A 15780-nucleotide genomic window follows, 5' to 3' on the forward strand; every position below is an offset into this window, starting at 1 on the left:
TCTCCAGAGGTTCCAAAATGAGTCACCAGAACAGAGTCAGCCTTCTATATTACCTGAATTTATTTATTTATTTATTAAATAATTTACATTTATTAATTTTATTAGCTTTAATTAGTTTGAATTTGAATCTGTTTTTAATTGAATTAAATAGAAGTGATAATAAAATTTACAACATTAAAATTCAACAGAAAAAACATCCTAAGCATGACTGAAGAGGTGCTGGGAAAAAGATTCTTACAAAACAGCTGGAGCCCAGTTTTTCCCTTTTTTATTTTTGTCATTAATGTTTTCAGTTTACATTTAAGGTGTAACAGAAACACAGTCATCACACATGTGGATGAACCTATAAGAGGATATTAGTACAGAGAGCCAGAGTGGGCATGTGTTGACAGGAGGTGCAAAAGATCTTTTTATAAAATGCACTGAACAAAAATATAAACGCAACACTTTTGTTTTTGCTCCCAGTTTTCATGAGCTGAACTCAAAGATTTAAATCATTGTCTACTCGTACTCGTACTCGTCGTCTTCCGCTTTATCCGGGACCGGGTCGCGGGGGCAGCAGACTCAACAGAGACGCCCAGACGTCCCTCTCTCCAGACACCTCCTCCAGTTCCTCCAGGGGGAGCCCAAGGCGTTCCCAGGCCAGCCGAGAGACATAGTCCCTCCAGCGTGTCCTGGGCCGTCCCCTGGGCCTCCTCCCGGTGGGAAGTGCCTGGAACACCTCCCAAGGAAGGCGTCCAGGAGGCATCCGGTATAGATGCCCGAGCCACCTCAACTGGCTCCTCTCGATGTGGAGGAGCAGCGGCTCTACTCTGAGCCCCTCCCGGATGGCCGAGCTCCTCACCCTATCTCTAAGGGAGTGCCCGGCCACCCTACGGAGGAAGCTCATTTCAGCCGCTTGTATCCAGGATCTCGTTCTTTCGGTCATGACCCAAAGTTCATGGCCATAAGTGAGGGTAGGAACGTAGACCGACCAGTAAATTGAGAGCTTTACTTTTCGGCTCAGCTCTCTCTTCACCACAACGGACCGGCACAGCGCCCCCATTACTGTGGCAGCCGCACCGATCCGTCTGTCGATCTCCCGCTCCATTCTTCCCTCACTTGTGAACAAGACCCCGAGATACTTAAACTCCTCCACTTGAGGCAGGAACTCCCCTCCAACCTGAAGAGGACAAGCCACCCTTTTCCGGTCGAGTACCATGGCCTCGGACTTGGAGGAGCTGATCCTCATCCCAGCCGCTTCACACTCGGTTGCGAACCGCCACAGCGCATGCTGTAGGTCTTGGCTAGAGGGGGCCAGCAGGACCACGTCATCTGCAAAAAGAAGAGACGAAATCCACTGGTCCCCAAACCCGACCCCCTCCGGCCCTTGGCTGCGTCTAGAAATCCTGTCCATAAAAGTTATGAACAGGACCAGTGACAAAGGGCAGCCCTGCCGGAGTCCAACATGCACTGGGAACAGGTCCGACTTAGTGCCGGCAATGCGGACCAAACTCCTGCTCCGCTCGTACAGGGACCGGATGGCCCCTAGTAAAGGGCCCCCGATTCCATACTCCAGGAGCACCCCCCACAGGGCATCACGAGGGACACAGTCGAATGCCTTCTCCAGGTCCACAAAACACATGTGAACTGGTTGGGCAAACTCCCATGAACCCTCGAGCACCCTGTAGAGGGTGTAGAGCTGGTCCAGTGTTCCACGGCCGGGACGAAAACCACACTGCTCCTCCTGAAGTCGAGGTTCGACTATCGGTCGGACTCTCCTCTCCAATACCCTGGCGTAGGCCTTACCAGGGAGGCTGAGGAGTGTGATCCCCCTGTAGTTGGAACACACCCTCACCACCCCAGTCTGCCAGTCCAGAGGCACTGTCCCCGACCGCCACGCAATGTTGAAGAGACGTGTCAACCATGACAGCCCTACAACATCCAGAGACTTGAGGTACTCAGGGCGGATCTCATCCACCCCCGAAGCCTTGCCACCTCGGTAACTTCAGCCTGGGTGATGAAAGAGTCCGACCCCGAGTCCCCAGCCTCTGTTTCCACCACGGAATGCGTGATGGCAGGATTGAGGAGATTCTCGAAGTACTCCTTCCACCGCCCGATAATGTCCTCAGTCGAGGTCAGCAGTCTGCCGCCCCCACTATAAACAGTGTTGGCGAAGCACTGCTTCCCCTCCTGAGGCGACGGACGGTTTGCCAGAATCACTTCGAGGCCAACCGGTAGTCCTTCTCCATGGCTTCACCGAACTCCTCCCAGGCCCGTGTTTTTGCCTCTGCCACAGCCCGGGCCGCAGCACGCTTGGCCTCGCGGTACCCGTCAGACGCCTCAGGAGTCCCACAAGCCAACCACAGCCGATAGGACTCCTTCTTCAGCTTAACAGCATCCCTTACTGCCGGTGTCCACCACCGGGTTCTGGGATTGCCGCCGCGACAGGCACCGCAGACCTTACGGCCACAGCTACGTGCAGCAGCATCGACAATAGATGCGGAGAACATGGTCCACTCGGACTCTATGTCTCCAACATCCCCCGGGATCTGGTCGAAGCTCTCCCGGAGGTGGGAGTTGAATACTTCCCTGGCCGAGGGCTCCGCCAGACGTTCCCAGCAGACCCTCACTATGCGCTTGGGCCTGCCAAGTCTGACTGGCTTTCTCCTCCTCCAGCGGATCCAGCTCACCACCAGGTGATGATCAGTGGACAGCTCAGCCCCTTTCTTCACCCGAGTGTCCAAAACATGCGGCCGAAGATCTGATGATACGACAACAAAGTCGATCATCGACCTCCTGCCTAGGGTGTCCTGGTGCCAAGTCCACTGATGGACACCCTTATGTTTGAACATGGTGTTCGTTATGGACAATCCGTGACTAGCACAGAAGTCCAATAACAAAACACCACTCGGATTCAGATCGGGGAGGCCATTCCTCCCGATCACGCCTCTCCAGGTGTCACTGTCGTTCCCCACGTGGGCGTTGAAGTCCCCCAGCAGAATAATGGAGTCCCCGGGAGGGGCACTATCCAGCACCCCCGACAGGGACGCCAAGAAGGCCGGGTACTCTGCACTGCCACTCGGCCCGTAGGCTGAAATGATAGTCAGAGACCTCTCCCCAACCCGAAGGCGCAGGGATACGACCCTCTCATCCACTGGGGTAAACCCCAACACGAGACGGCTGAGCTGGGGGGCAACAAGCAAACCCACACCAGCCCGCCGCCTCTCCCCGTGGGCCACTCCAGAGTAGAACAGAGTCCAACCCCTCTCGAGGAGATGGGTTCCAGAGCCCACGCTGTGCGTGGAGGCAAGCCCGACTATTTCTAGTCGATATCTCTCGACCTCCCGCACAAGCTCAGGCTCCTTCCCCCCCAGCGAGGTGACATTCCACGTCCCTAGAGCCAGCCTAAGCATCCGGGGATCGGGCCGCCTCCACCTTCGTCCGCCACCCAATCCTCTTTGCACCGGTCCCTCACGGTTCCCCCTGCAGGTGGTGGGCCCACTGGGGGACCATTGTCATACATACATTTGTATGTATAGACCATTGTCTATACATACAAAATAAGAATTTGTCTCAAATTGCGTTCACAAATCTGTCTAAATCTGTGATAGTGAGCACTTCTTTGCGTAGATAATCCATCCCACCTCACAGGTGCAGCATATAAAGATGCTAATTATTTTGTGTATAAAGACAATGTTTTTATACAGTGAAAAGAAGCTGTGTAAGGGATGTAGCTTTTTCTCACCTGTAGCTCCTGTGTGCTGCTGCTCTGCTCCATCTTTGACAACACACTCTCTGAAGCCTCCAGCCAAAAAAGGATAGCCTGCAGCTCCTCTCGGATCTTTTCTCTCTCCTCCAGCTCCAGTCTGGCAATAAGTAAGCCCTCCCTGCTCTTGATCCCCACACTGACAATACACACCGTCACACACATTCAACCTCTTATGTACAGTGCCTTGCAAAAGTATTCATACACCTGGAAGCTTTTTCACAGTGTAGCACATTATAGAACATGTATTCTGTCAGGATGTTGTGTTAGATAAACACAAAGTACCGCATATCTCAGAATTAGATGAAAAACGTGTACCTTGCCTTAATATAATCAGCTCTCTTTACCCATTAATAAAATCTAGTACAACCACTTCTATGTCAATCTATCTCAGTATAAATTCCTGTAAAAATTATTTGCCCCCTTATGGATTCCTTCTGTTTTTTTATTTATAGTTACACCTTAACATTTCAGATCATTCAACAACTTTTAATATCAAAGATAACCTGAGATTACTGTATTAATACAGTTTTCAAATAATTGTTTAGTTTATTAAAGACCATAGCTATTCAAACCAACTTGGTGTGATGTCCAAAAATAACTGCTACCCTTGATAAATTATAAAATACACTTGATCAAGCACAAAAACTGAAATTTCCCAAGCCACAACCAAAGCTGATTACTGTCAGACCTGTAGATTCAAGAAATCACTTAATAAAAACTTGTCTGACAACATGAAGTCATTGACATCTATCAATCTGTAAAGGGTTACAAAGCCATTTCCAAGGTTTCGGGACTCCAGAAAACCCCAGTGAGAACCATTATCCACAACTAGAGAAAACATGAAACAGTGGAGAATCTTTCTAGCAATAGCCAGCCTACCAACATTACTCCAAGAGCTCATCAATAAATCATCCAGAAAGTCACAGAAGAGGCCAGAACAAGATTTGGTAGTAGGTGCATGCCTCACCGCCACTATAGACTCAAAAACTAGCTCAGCTGCTTGTCTTTCTCTTTTAAATGATGCCACTAAAGGAGCTATTACCATTAATGTTTTACTCTTCTTTCCTATAGAAAGGACTCTTGGATCAGCGCTTCTGTGTTCTTTTTGTGTCTCTGCTCTGTTCTCTCTAACCCCCAGTCGGTCGTGGCAGATGGCCGCTCACACTGAGCCTGGTTCTGCTGGAGGTTTCTTCCTGTTAAAAGGGAGTTTTTCCTCTTCACTGTCGCTACATGCATGCTCAGTATGAGGGATTGCTGCAAAGTCAATGCAAGCGACTGTCCACTGTCACTAAGGCTATCGCAAAAAATATCAATAATAAATTACAGATATCTTGCTAGATCAGACGATCTAGCAACTACTGATTGATAATCTAAGTGTAGCAGGACTTATGGTAAACTAACTTTTCACAACACCACATTAATACTTTCCTAAATCATTGAGAAAAGAAGTAAACACTACTGCAGGAATTTGTACATAATACACACCTGTTGTATCGGCCCTGCATTAACTGCAGGCGCTGACAGAGTGGAATGGGTGGAGCCTGCTCCAGGTGGGCGGGGACACCCAGCAGCCTTGCTGTGCGCAGCTCCAGTGCGGACAGGGCTCGATGTTCACAATCCAGCCCGTCCTGGTATTGTTCCCAAGACTGCAGCAGCTCCTGAAGCTCCTCAGTGGAGACCTTCTTCACAGACGCATCAGGAAGCTGTGCCTCTAGCTTCTCCAAAACAGCTGAGGCTTTTTCCACCTAAACAGCAAATCCATTTAATAGAATAGCATATTTACCTTTACTATATATTGTTTAGGGACAGTGCACATGAATAAACACAATCTTCAGTCCATGTTGTAAATATGGATGATTTAGCTATAGAAGCTAATTTCCAACTGCAGTTCCTGGCAGGTTGATGGTTTAAAGTTAGAATAAAATGTTGAATCCAGTGATTCGTTTTGGTGATTATTTACATCTTTTAGCCATCTATATGATGTAGTTGACATGAAACTGAAATTAATTCCAAATGTTTTTTTAAAATTTGCACTTTGAAAGTAAATAGAGAATCCATTATAACAGCTAATTATAACATAACCAGTTAAAAATCTTGACTGTACCTCTGATGCTTGTTTCTACATGCACACATACAGTAGTGTGATCTGTATACATTTGACATAAGTTACATGAGGTGGACAAATTTCAGAAAAATCCAAAAAGGTGAGGACCCAATGTAGAACCCCGAGGTACACCATCATCATTAGCAGCCATTTTAGAAAATGTGTCATCTCTGCAAACACACTGTTCTCAATTGTTTACGTATTATTGTATCAGTGTCATTGCATTAAATGAAATATTACATCTTAAAAACATGGTAATTAGGACCTCATGGTTAACAGCAACAATATATGTTTTTAAGTCAACAAAGGTAATTTTTCTATATCACAATTCTCCAAATCTTATTTTATGGTCCCCTATCTTAGCATGCTTCTTAAAATGCAATTATAGGTGTTAAAAACAAACTTGTTGGGTTTACTTACACTGTTTGTAATGTCAAGCCACTCCGTGATTCTCCGTTTACTGCGAGCTGTCAGCTTGTGCATGCAGCTACGTAATCTTGACACCCGCCTCCAAATGGTGGCCACAGTTGCCTCCCGACCTCCACGACAACTCGTTTCTGAGCACCACTCCATCATGTTCTCCAGATGCTTTAGGATGGACTTCATCTGCTCAGACAGCTCCTGAACAAGAGGCAGACTCACTGTGACAGAGTCAATTCCCATGTTTTGTAAAGTCTTTTCTGGTTTTATGTAAGAACAACTGGTGAAGAGTACTCGCTTTCATCATAAAAGTTTTTGAAATTTGAAATGAATTCAGCCTCATGAGTGAGCAGTGTATACATACGGTGAGTCTTTCTTGTTCGTCAGTGCAGTCATCAAGGCAAGTGACCTTCTGAGAGATTTGCTGCAGGAGTTTGTCTGCTGAACGAGCAACGCTTTCGAGGACTTCATCTTGAAACTTGTTGTAGTTTTTGTGCTGCTCTGCACACCTGAAAAGGTTAATTTTCATAAAAAGAAATTCCTTCTTACCCACAGTAAAAGTATTGTTAAAAAGCCTTATTGTCCCTCACATGTACTGTGCTCTGAGAAAGGACTCATACACCTTGAAATTTTTCAACCTCTTTAATGTAGCAATCTCAAATCTCAATGTATTTTATGGAGATTTTTTATGATAAAACAATCCAAAGTTTGACATAACTATGAAGTGAATAGAAAAAGATTCTTGTTTTTTTGACAGTGTAAAATATAAAAACTTTTCTACAATTTTTGGCATGCCTTTCCATTCAGTCACACTGAGTATATATACTATAAAGCCAAAAGTATTTGGCCACTTGGCTTTACACATACGTGAACTTTATTAACATCTCATTCTAGAATTGTGCCGCTCAAGATGGCAAACATGTTGGGGTAGCTCTGTTACTTTATGTTGTTATTCTTTTTAAGAATTGTAAATGCTCCTGTTGTCGATAAAGATTGATTTTTTTCAGACGATGTTTTTTTCCAGTACTGGATGCTGTGCAGCTGGAAAGATTTTTGCTGAAATATTTTTATTTTTGGACATTTCTTATGATGCATAACCATAGCAACAAAATTGTTTTTTACAACAGGGAGTAGCTGATGGAAACCCATTCCATGTGGATCTCTACAAACTTTTTCTCAGCTAATCTGAATGATTAGGTGTTGGAGTTAAATGCTGGAGTTTACACAGCTGCTGCCAAGGAACTAACTAGAACACCAGAATTAAATAATTTGGCAGGATAAGCAAATACCTTTGGCAAAATAGTGCAATATAGTACTCTGTAGAGCCACTTTTGGCTGCAGCTCCAGCTACAGGTCTTTTGGGGTCTATCTCTCCCAGCTTTCAACATCTACAGACTGAAATTTATGACCATTCTTCTTCATTAAACAGTTCAAGCTTTGTCAGAATATCCGTTTTCAGGTCTTGCCATATATTCTCTGTTATGGCCTGAGTTTCATTGTAACACATGAATATGTTTAATCTAAACCATCCCATTGTATCTCTGGCTGTATGTTCAGAGTGGTTGTCCTGCGGGAAGGTGAACCTCAACTCCAGTTGCGTCACTGCGCTGATGGTTTGCTGAGAGTGAATATGCAGTACATGACTTACAGGTCCTTCTCAAAATATTAGCATATTGTGATAAAGTTCATTATTTTCCATAATGTCATTATGGAAATTTAACATTCATATATTTTAGATTCATTGCACACTAACTGAAATATTTCAGGTCTTTTATTGTCTTAATACGGATGATTTTGGCATACAGCTCATGAAAACCCAAAATTCCTATCTCACAAAATTAGCATATCATTAAAAGGGTCTCTAAACGAGCTATGAACCTAATCATCTGAATCAACGAGTTAACTCTAAACACCTGCAAAAGATTCCTGAGGCCTTTAAAACTCCCAGCCTGGTTCATCACTCAAAACCCCAATCATGGGTAAGACTGCCGACCTGATTGCTGTCCAGAAGGCCACTATTGACACCCTCAAGCAATAGGGTAAGACAAAGAAAGAAATTTCTGAACGAATAGGCTGTTCCCAGAGTGCTGTATCAAGGCACCTCAGTGGGAAGTCTGTGGGAAGGAAAACGTGTGGCAGAAAACGCTGCACAACGAGAAGAGGTGACCGGACCCTGAGGAAGATTGTGGAGAAAGGCCGATTCCAGACCTTGGGGGACCTGCGGAAGCAGTGGACTGAGTCTGGAGTAGAAACATCCAGAGCCACCGTGCACAGGCGTGTGCAGGAAATGGGCTACAGGTGCCACATTCCCCAGGTCAAGCCACTTTTGAACCAGAAACAGCGGCAGAAGTGCCTGACCTGGGCTACAGAGAAGCAGCACTGGACTGTTGCTCAGTGGTCCAAAGTACTTTTTTCGGATGAAAGCAAATTCTGCATGTCATTCTGAAATCAAGGTGCCAGAGTCTGGAGGAAGACTGGGGAGAAGTAAATGCCAAAATGCCAGAAGTCCAGTGTCAAGTACCCACAGTCAGTGATGGTCTGGGGTGCCGTGTCAGCTGCTGGTGTTGGTCCACTGTGTTTTATCAAGGGCAGGGTCAATGCAGCTAGCTATCAGGAGATTTTGGAGCACTTCATGCTTCCATCTGCTGAAAAGCTTTATGGAGATGAAGATTTCATTTTTCAGTACGACCTGGCACCTGCTCACAGTGCCAAAACCACTGGTAAATGGTTTACTGACCATGGTATCACTGTGCTCAATTGGCCTGCCAACTCTCCTGACCTGAACCCCATAGAGAACCTAACCCTGCTTTAAACTTCTTCACACCCTTCTCCCTGTCTGCAGTGTTTCTTGGTCTTCGTGATGCTGTTTGTTCTCTAATGTTCTCTAACAAACCTCTGAGGCCAGAAACAAAACATTCATAGTTATAATTGATTTATTAAAAGGGTTTTGTAAGTAGCTAAAAACACACTTTCAGATTTTTATTTGTAAAAACAAAAACTGAAAAACAGGTATCATTTTCCTTCCCCTTCACAATTTAGTCCTTCTTTCTATTGGTTTGTCACAGAAAAAGCAAATATAACACAATGAAAAGTTTAGGTGGCATAAATAGTTTTGCAAGGCTAATAAATCAATCTCTAGATGCAGTACTATGAAGAATTTGGAAAATTATAACATTTTTCAAACATTTTAATTTTAGAAACCACAATGCTTTTTTCTGTCTTCTGACCACACCAGCAATTAGACCTAATTTACCTGCAGAGGTTTTCCAGTCGTATGTGTCCTTTGGCCAGGAGTGTTGACATCCGAACTAGGAGCTGGCTCAGAATCATTTCCTGGAGCTGTTCCACCTTCTGTGAAGACAAGTAAGTCTGCAAGAGAGTCTGGTTTTGAAGATTCTCGATGTAGGTTTGAAACTGATGCTGAAGAGACGCCAAAGCCTGTTGGGTCTCTTCTAGTCTTTCACAACATGGTCCAATAGAACCCTGGAGAGGCAGCAAAGAGACCTCGATGTCCTGCAAAAACTGGACAGCTTTATTGACAGCGAGGGTGTAGCTTCTCAAGCACTGCCCTGCTTTTAAGACATCCTCCTGCAAATGAACAAAACATTACAGAATTACTGTACTGTAAAAAAAAAAATTTACCTTACAGATTTCTTCTGTTTTTAAGTTTTTTCCCCCTCTTAAATGTCTCAGGTGATCAAAAATTTTAACATCAAATAAAGACAATTCATAGAAATAGCCGATTGAGTTTAAATGCTGATTTTATTTACTGGGGGAAAAAAGCTACTCAGAAAACCTGGTAAACCAGGTAAAATATGGATGAACCCTCAGATGTTCAACCTGCGCATACATTCCTTGCCCTAGCTTTCAAAGTAATTGTATTTTATGACTGAACATTCAAAGCATTGTTCAAAGATCATGTTTAAAAGCAACATTTTATTTATTCGTTTCCTTTTGTACTGTATTTCTTTTACTAAAAGTTTTTATAGATGTGAGCCATTAATCTGAGTGGGATTTTATATGAAGTCACTTGGTGGTAATTGGTGAAATGTGACCAAACAAAATAGTATATAATCATCACATCACTAGAGCACGAACTGCCATCTTCAAAATGACCACTCCTGTTTGTGGGACATAGAATCTCTACATTGTAACACCATAATTTAGTTGTATCTTATTGTATTGCATTTTATGCTGTTGTACCACTTTGCTAATAGAGAAATTATATTAAAAAAAAAAAATTCAAATACACATAGAGGGTGACAAAATGACAAGATTAGATTGTGAAGGGTTATAAGGTGTTGATGAGTTGACAAAGTGGAGAAATTGAAGGATGTACTGTGATAACCCATGTATGCATGCAAACTCCAAGCAGAAAGCTTGGATTCAATCCAGCACCTACTTGATACAAGGTCACAGTGCTAACAACGGCGCCGCCACGCAACCCTCACTATGGACACTCTTCAACCACATGAAATACCTTATATATAACATGATATGTGTCCTAGTATACATTATTTACAGCAAATAGAAATCAGGACTTACCATTTTTGAGTCACATTCACTCAGGACGGCACTCTTCAGGCCCATCAACTCATTGAATTGTCTTCTTTGTTTGCTTCCCTTCTTTTGCTCTAACACCTGAAGCGCTCTCATTTGTAACTCTGCTGCCTTTTTTAAAGACACAAGTCTCTGGTATTCCATGTCAATTATAACTTGCTTAGGCTCCAACAGTGGGGGATTCTGAAGCTCGCTTAGGGTCCTTGAGAGAAATTCCTGAGTGGAGTTCCTCACTGATTCAAGCTCTTGTTCTTTCAGCACGTTCAGTTCAATGAGACTGAGATTGTTGCAGAGAGTGATTTCCCAAGTGTCAAGGCTGTCTTCATTTTGTTTAAGCCACTGTTGCTCAGCAGTCAGTTGTGAGGGATACAGGTCTGCAGAGATCAGCTCAAGATGGGAGCAAGCCTGTTTACCCAATCCTTTTATTAGAGAAAACTGGAGGAAGAGAGTGTGGCACATTTTGTACTTCTCTACCAGGTCCATGCTGTCCTCTTTGGTGAGATGAACCTGCTGCTGAATGTTCTCCTTCAGAGTCTCCAAGCGCTGCTTTATGTTCAGGTAATTCTCATGGTCCCTGGATTTAATTTCAAACGATGCAATTTTGTACTGAAGTTCAGAAATGGAATCAAAAATTGCCTTCAACTTCTCTTGAGGAGTCCATGGTATCAGAAGATCAACCTGGGACTTGTGTTCCAAAAGGAGGCATTTTAGAGATTTAAAGACTTGCAGGGACTCCTTTGGAATCGGGAACCTCAGTCTGCTCATGTCGACTAACATTTGCCTCAGGCTTTTTTCAATACTGTCTAAGGTGTTCCTTCTTGATTCTACAGCCTTGATGAGTTGATCCAGCTCCTCTTTTTGGGCCTTCTCATGCCTGATTATGGTTCTGATATCTTCCTGGAGTTTCCTGATCGTGTCAAAAAGCTGACAGTTGTCTGTTGCACCAAGTTCCACTGCAATATCTTTACTCTTCATTGAAAGAGCCTCGCAGATTGCTGCCTGTCTTTCAGCCTCAGCCAGGTGTTCTTGGACCTGGCGAATTCTACGATCCAAATCACTTTGGCTCATAGATTCACTGTTTGTACTCCTTGAGACCTCTGACTGTAGGTAAACTACAATCCAAGAGTCTAGGTCAGAGATCTGCTCAGATAGCTTTTCTCTTGTCTGGAGTCCAGACTCTACCTCATTTATAGCTTTGGACAGCTTGTCAGTGGTGGACTTTGAGAGTTCTTCAAGGCGTTCTAGAGAAGTGTTCACAATTGGCACCTCCTGAGCCTGGTCCAGCTGTGGAAGCAGCTCTGTCACCTCCTCGACAAGTGACTCCAGCTGGCTCTGTTTGGCCATCACTTCAGACTGCAGCTTCTTTAGATCTCTGAGCTGCCGGTGAACCTCTTCTGGAAGAAGAGGCAGCCATTTCCTCCTGCCCTCAATGTCACTCTCTGTTTGTTTGGCCCATGCAAGGCCATCTCTCATCACTGCAATCATTTTCCCCATGATGGGGTTGCTGCTGTCTTTTGTTTGAGATGACAACAGTTCTTCTGTGAGGCAAAGCTTGTTTTTTATCTCCTGAAGCCTGTTGCTTATATTCTCTGATTCTCTCGTCCATTGTAAACTGTGAAGTAAATCTTCCGACAGCTGCTGTAAATGGAGGTATTGCTGTTTAACTGCTTTAATTTCAGCGTTTGCTTCCATCAGGTGTTGCGCCTCCTTGCAACTCCACTGAGTAGTAAAGGAAGTCTTGGCCTCAAGGTCTTTCCAGATTGGATCCATGCGTTCCTGCAGACTAGACAGATCTGTTAGATGAGTGTTGATGTGGTGAGAATGGACATTTGTGTGATGAAGGGTGCTTTCAACTGTCCTTTCCAAAACCCTCCACATTTCTAGAAGGTTGTTTTGCTCAATCTGTGCAGTTTCCTGCTGCGATCGACTGAGGTGGGGACAAATCTTTGCATGTGTCATGAGCAGCTCCCCAAGTATTACTCGGTTCTCCTCCATACGTCTCTGGAAGCAACGCAGTCGCTCTGCCTCCTTGTAACAGCTCTCCTGTGGGGACCTGAAGGGCAAAAAAGTTACTGTGTGACTGTTCAAGATGTTTCTATGTTTTTCAACTATAACAGAAACAAAAGCTAAGGGAGACACATTGACAAACCTATTAGAAGGTGCTAAATGTGTGCAGTCTGAGTTTACACTTTTTGTACTCAAATCAGACACAAAAGCAGATCTTCAAAATAGCTTTCCCATGCAAACAGTGTCTCTTTTTTGTAAAACATAAATGAAAGTTATAACCCTCAAGATATGTTTTATTAGACTACATGTAGTTTACTATAATGCATTCATGAATTCAATTATTGCTTTTTATCTTTTTCTGCTTTTTATCTCTGAATGAATCAGTTAAACGGATGCATCATTCCACTGTCTTACAATCTGCAGCATCACTGTTGGATTGTTATTCCTCCTGTCAGATGTCGTTCTCAGAATTCTGAGCAAAACCTCGTCAGACGAGGATCTAAAGCTTCCTGTTAATTCTTGGGGGTCCTTTTTTTTTTTACTCCACCTGAGCCGCTCAGAAACAAAAATGCTCTTTTAAAGGTTGCTATAATAAGAATATCGCATCAGCTTTTTTGTACCAATTTATGAATTCCATTATTAACTTCAGTTCTCACTGTATGAAACAACCATGAATTAATGATTTGATTTTTTTACCCCTTGAATGTCAGTTTTAGTGATTAAAGTATCTCCGTTTTCTTTATATCAAGGATTTAAAGAAAAAAAATCATGTTAAAATAAAATGTACCTCAAAATACACAATCTGGCCCAAATTCGTTTATATTTACATGAGCACAGCAAAATGATCTGTTGTGTTTTTCACTGAAGAGAGAAAAACTGTGACCTGAAACAAAAATAGGTCCAAATTGCTGCCATCTGCTAGACTTGCTCCTACGTGTATTTAGTGCAAACTGATTTGTGAATCTGATGCTAATAGAAAGCAAAGAGTGAGAGAAAAACACCAGCAAAGTAAAGTGTTCCAAAAAATTTAAATGAATAAAAGTAATAAGTAAAAATAAAAATAAAAATGGGATTATAACATACATTTTCATGGCATCATGTTCTGCAATGAGCTGATCCATCACCATTTTTGCTGTTTCCTTGTGCCTGCAGTAAACAGCAACAAGCTGCAACTGGGCCTCTTTAATCCGGATAACAGCAGCTGCTTCTTGTGCCAAAGTGCCCCACTGGTTCTCTAGGTCTTCCAGAACACCCCTTTTCTCAGCATCGGCTTCTCTCAGCTGAGGGAGCAAGGATATCTGAAGCTGTGCATACTCTAAAACTTGCTGTTAAAAAGGGGAAAGAAGGTAAGAATTACTTGAATCTCCTGTTTTTCATGCAAATTTTGTGCTTAAAGTATGGAAAGACAGACAGACAGACAGACAGACAGACAGACAGACAGATAGATAGATAGATAGATAGATAGATAGATAGATAGATAGATAGATAGATAGATAGATAGATAGATAGATAGATAGATAGATAGATAGATAGATAGATAGATAGATAGATAGATAGATAGATAGATAGATAGATAGATAGATAGATAGATAGATAGATAGATAGATAGATAGATAGATAGATAGATAGATAGATAGATAGATAGATAGATAGATAGATAGATAGATAGATAGATAGATAGATAGATAGATAGATAGATAGATAGATAGATAGATAGATAGATAGATAGATAGATAGATAGATAGATAAGAGTACAGCCTTTAATCTCACCTGGACCTCCTCCACCCGCTGGGCCATTATTTTCAGGTTAAGCTCAGTGGGACTATTCTTAATGCAAAGGACATGAGAAGTTAGTCTGCTCAGCTGAAGATCCCAATCACTGGTGGGTCCGATCAGATCCTCTGGGACATTGTTCTGTAGTTTAACCTTGAAATACAGACTCTTATCAGAACTCACTGTTGCAAAAAAGCCGTCTCACTCCTGCATTTGTAAGTTAGTAGTAAGCTACAATTTGGTGAATTCTAGTTGTCTTTTTCAAAACAAACATGATGACAGATCTAAGTGCAGTACCTCAATAAGCTGACTGATGATTCTTGACCCTGAGAGTATCTCTGTGAAAATGTTATCTATGGTGGTTCTTTCTGATTTTTTCTGATCCAGTTTCTCAGTATGCTGTGTTTCATGTTCCTGAGCTGACAGTTCTTGCAAATGGGTTACAGCTCCTGGGGCAACATCAGACGATGATTTCTCAACCATCTGAAGTGATTCAGTCAGCATCTTCTCAGTACTTGAACCAACCTAGACGTTTTTGAACAAACAAAAAAATTGATGATTCAGGGTTAATGTTATGTTTAAGCATTTTAAGATAATATTCGCATGCATGTTTATCAAAGGATAAAACAATAAAAGTTTTATGAAAATTGTATAATTTTACTAATACTGAAGGACATAAAAATTGCCAAATGTTTGGTAACCCACCCATTCATCCTTTAGCTAATACAGGGGTTGGACAATGAAACTGAAACACCTGGTTTTAGACCACAATAATTTATTAGTGTGGTGTAGGACCTCCTTTTGCGGCTAATACAGCGTCAATTCGTCTTGGGAATGATATATACAAGTCCTGCACAGTGGTCAGAGGGATTTTAAGCCATTCTTCTTGCAGGATAGTGTCCAGGTCACTACATGATACTGGTGGAGGAAAACATTTCCTGACTTGCTTCTCCAATACACCCCAAAGTGGCTCAATAATATTTAGATCTGGTGACTGTGCAGGCCATGGGAGATGTTCAACTTCAATTTCATGTTCATCAAACCAATCTTTCACCAGTCTTGCTGTGTGTATTGGTGCATTGTCATCCTGATACACGGCACCGCCTTCAAGATACAATGTTTGAACCATTGGATGCACATGGTCCTCAAGAATGGTTTGGTAGTC

The 15780-nt window shown here is 43.0% G+C and overlaps 1 protein-coding gene across 1 annotated transcript in view; it reads right to left on the minus strand.

Annotated features, from left to right (window-relative positions):
- The window catches only part of LOC124885087 (nesprin-1-like), a 67343-nt gene that overhangs the window by 25018 nt on the left and 26545 nt on the right, over window positions 1–15780 (minus strand). Inside the window, exons 19-27 of the mRNA XM_047393283.1 lie at window positions 14913–15140; window positions 14613–14768; window positions 13926–14167; window positions 10821–12888; window positions 9529–9863; window positions 6640–6784; window positions 6276–6476; window positions 5237–5496; window positions 3728–3887 (exon numbers count right to left, since the gene is read on the minus strand). Coding sequence (XP_047249239.1) covers window positions 3728–3887; window positions 5237–5496; window positions 6276–6476; window positions 6640–6784; window positions 9529–9863; window positions 10821–12888; window positions 13926–14167; window positions 14613–14768; window positions 14913–15140 — 3795 coding nt within the window. The remainder of the gene's footprint in view (window positions 1–3727; window positions 3888–5236; window positions 5497–6275; window positions 6477–6639; window positions 6785–9528; window positions 9864–10820; window positions 12889–13925; window positions 14168–14612; window positions 14769–14912; window positions 15141–15780) is intronic.

Source organism: Girardinichthys multiradiatus, chromosome 19 (assembly GCF_021462225.1).
Source record: "Girardinichthys multiradiatus isolate DD_20200921_A chromosome 19, DD_fGirMul_XY1, whole genome shotgun sequence".
Classification (NCBI taxonomy): domain Eukaryota; kingdom Metazoa; phylum Chordata; class Actinopteri; order Cyprinodontiformes; family Goodeidae; genus Girardinichthys; species Girardinichthys multiradiatus.